The sequence below is a fragment of the Lottia gigantea genome, assembly GCF_000327385.1.
Source record: "Lottia gigantea unplaced genomic scaffold LOTGIsca_3, whole genome shotgun sequence".
In the NCBI taxonomy this organism is placed as follows: Eukaryota; Metazoa; Mollusca; class Gastropoda; family Lottiidae; genus Lottia; species Lottia gigantea.
The window spans coordinates 5,883,222-5,885,211 of NW_008708986.1; the positions used below are offsets into that span (position 1 = coordinate 5,883,222).

The window sequence follows — 1,990 nt, forward strand, 5'->3', positions numbered from 1 at the left end:
TTCCCTTCTTCTTCGTTTTCTTCATAATATTGAAATAATTATATCTTGAACATCTTTCTTTGGTAAATATTCTAAAGCTTTGAGGAATTGATAATACGATTGCTCTGGTGTTGTTGTGTAGATATACAGAGAATCGAAATCTAAAAGGTTTGGTGTTGTCAACATGTTAAAAGTGAGATGAGTTTTCCCAGAACCGAACTACCGCATATACACATGAGCATTGGGTTACTAGGAAATATTTCTGAATGTGTGAATTTCTGTCCCATTTTTTATTATTTTATTTTGTTCCAAAAATCACTCCTTCTCCTTTATACTTTGAAAGAAATAATCCTTTTCCAGTGCGTATGTTTTTTTTAAAAATATTCCATAACCCTTATGTTTGACTTTGGCTTCTCCTGTGTCAATACTATCTACTAATTTATTTAATCCTTGTTTAACAGTTTTCTTGCTTTTTTCCCCAAATCTGTTTCCAAATTCTTTTATTGTGCCTATCATATCTCCCACTCCTGAACCTTTGGCTTCCTTTTCCATTATTAAATTATGTCTGCGTTCTTCAGCGGCTTTAGTATCAGCTGCTTTCTTTGCGTTGGCAGCTATTCGACCAGTTGCTGCACCCGCCGCTGCAATACCACCAAATATTAAAGGTAGTAGGAAAGGCAAAAAACCCACCTTCCTTTGCGTTCGCGTTAATTCTTTCCAAGTCTCTGACTTTACAATATTTGTATTTATCAATAAAGTTTTTAGTTATGTTGATTTTTTTACCATTGAAAATTATTACAGTTGGGGAAGCTGTTTCAATAGCTTCTATTATTTTCATAACTAAAGTTTCTAGTTTCATTTTTAAGGGTAAATTTTTTACTCAATTCTTATCATTCTTATATCTGCTATTTTAATTAAATGTTTTGCTTCTTCGAGTAGTAAACAATACCCGATCACATCTCCTTGTGTTTTTTCAACATGAATATTTATGTTCACTCCTGTTTTGAAAAGATCTTCTTGGTGAGCTGATAGATCAAAACAGAAGTGCAAAATATACATATTCAAACTGAGGTGGATTTCCAAATAATTCACACGTTTTTATAGTTTCTATACAATTCATTATAATCCTTTGTGTTTGGATTAATTGTTAAAGGATGGTTAGGATAATAATCTTACTTGAACTTTATGGATTGTAGGATCTTGAGTTTATCATTTTCAATTCACGTAATTACCCCACCTATTATTCTCAACAACATTATTATACTGAAGTACTCGTTTTTCAAATCCATGATTAGCTGCTCGTGCTATTCTTTCTATTGTGTTTCGGGCAATAACTCGCATTCTAGCTTCATCCGCATCGTTTGGAACATTTCTTACCAGTTCTTTTAAAACACTTCCATCACCAACATCGGGTATCCAGTCTGAGACTGAATCGAAATCTTTAGGATATAAAACTGTTTTCAACATTGTATCGAATTCCCCAGGGTGTTTGATAGTTTCTGTCGGATTTGAACCAGCTTCCAAAACCATCTCGCTAAATAAAGATGGATAGAAATTGTTTTCTAACGTTGTATTAGTTTGTGGTACACGATTTTCATTGGGGTTTCCATCTTTTATTTTGAAATCGCATCTGAAATAAGCATCGGAAAGAAGCAACCAATTCGATAATGAATTTATTTCGAAGGTAATTCTACCACCATCATTCAACTGGGATTTAGAACCAACAGTTGGTGAGATGATAATATAATCCTCTTTTTTCTTGTTAAATGAATAACGAATTGGATCGTATAATTTGAAGATTGGATCTAATATTTTATTTACCATTTTTAAGCTTAAAAATTTTAGTAGAAATTGTTATCTTCCTTCTAGAAGTATCTACATTATTAAAAAACCGGATGTTAAGCGAAACAAGGATGTTATTTTATATAAGGGTATTTTTAATATGCTTTTTTTCGTTTAATCTAATGAAATGCAGGGTGAATAGGTTCTTTTTTTGGGTGGGGGGGGGGGA

At 32.5% G+C, this 1,990-nt stretch overlaps 2 protein-coding genes across 2 annotated transcripts; both read right to left on the reverse strand.

Annotated features, from left to right (window-relative positions):
- Window positions 1–294: 294 nt before the first annotated feature.
- LOTGIDRAFT_153507 (hypothetical protein) lies at window positions 295–838 on the reverse strand (the record flags this gene model as incomplete). Its single annotated transcript, XM_009057387.1, has 2 exons — window positions 295–620; window positions 670–838. 2 exons carry the CDS (start codon window positions 836–838, stop codon window positions 295–297), a joined length of 495 nt encoding a protein of 164 aa, XP_009055635.1.
- Window positions 839–1,194: 356 nt separating this feature from the next.
- On the reverse strand, window positions 1,195–1,803 carry LOTGIDRAFT_153508 (hypothetical protein; the record flags this gene model as incomplete). Its single annotated transcript, XM_009057388.1, has 1 exon — window positions 1,195–1,803. The coding sequence occupies one exon, from the start codon at window positions 1,801–1,803 to the stop codon at window positions 1,195–1,197; it is 609 nt and encodes a 202-aa protein (XP_009055636.1).
- Window positions 1,804–1,990: the final 187 nt, after the last annotated feature.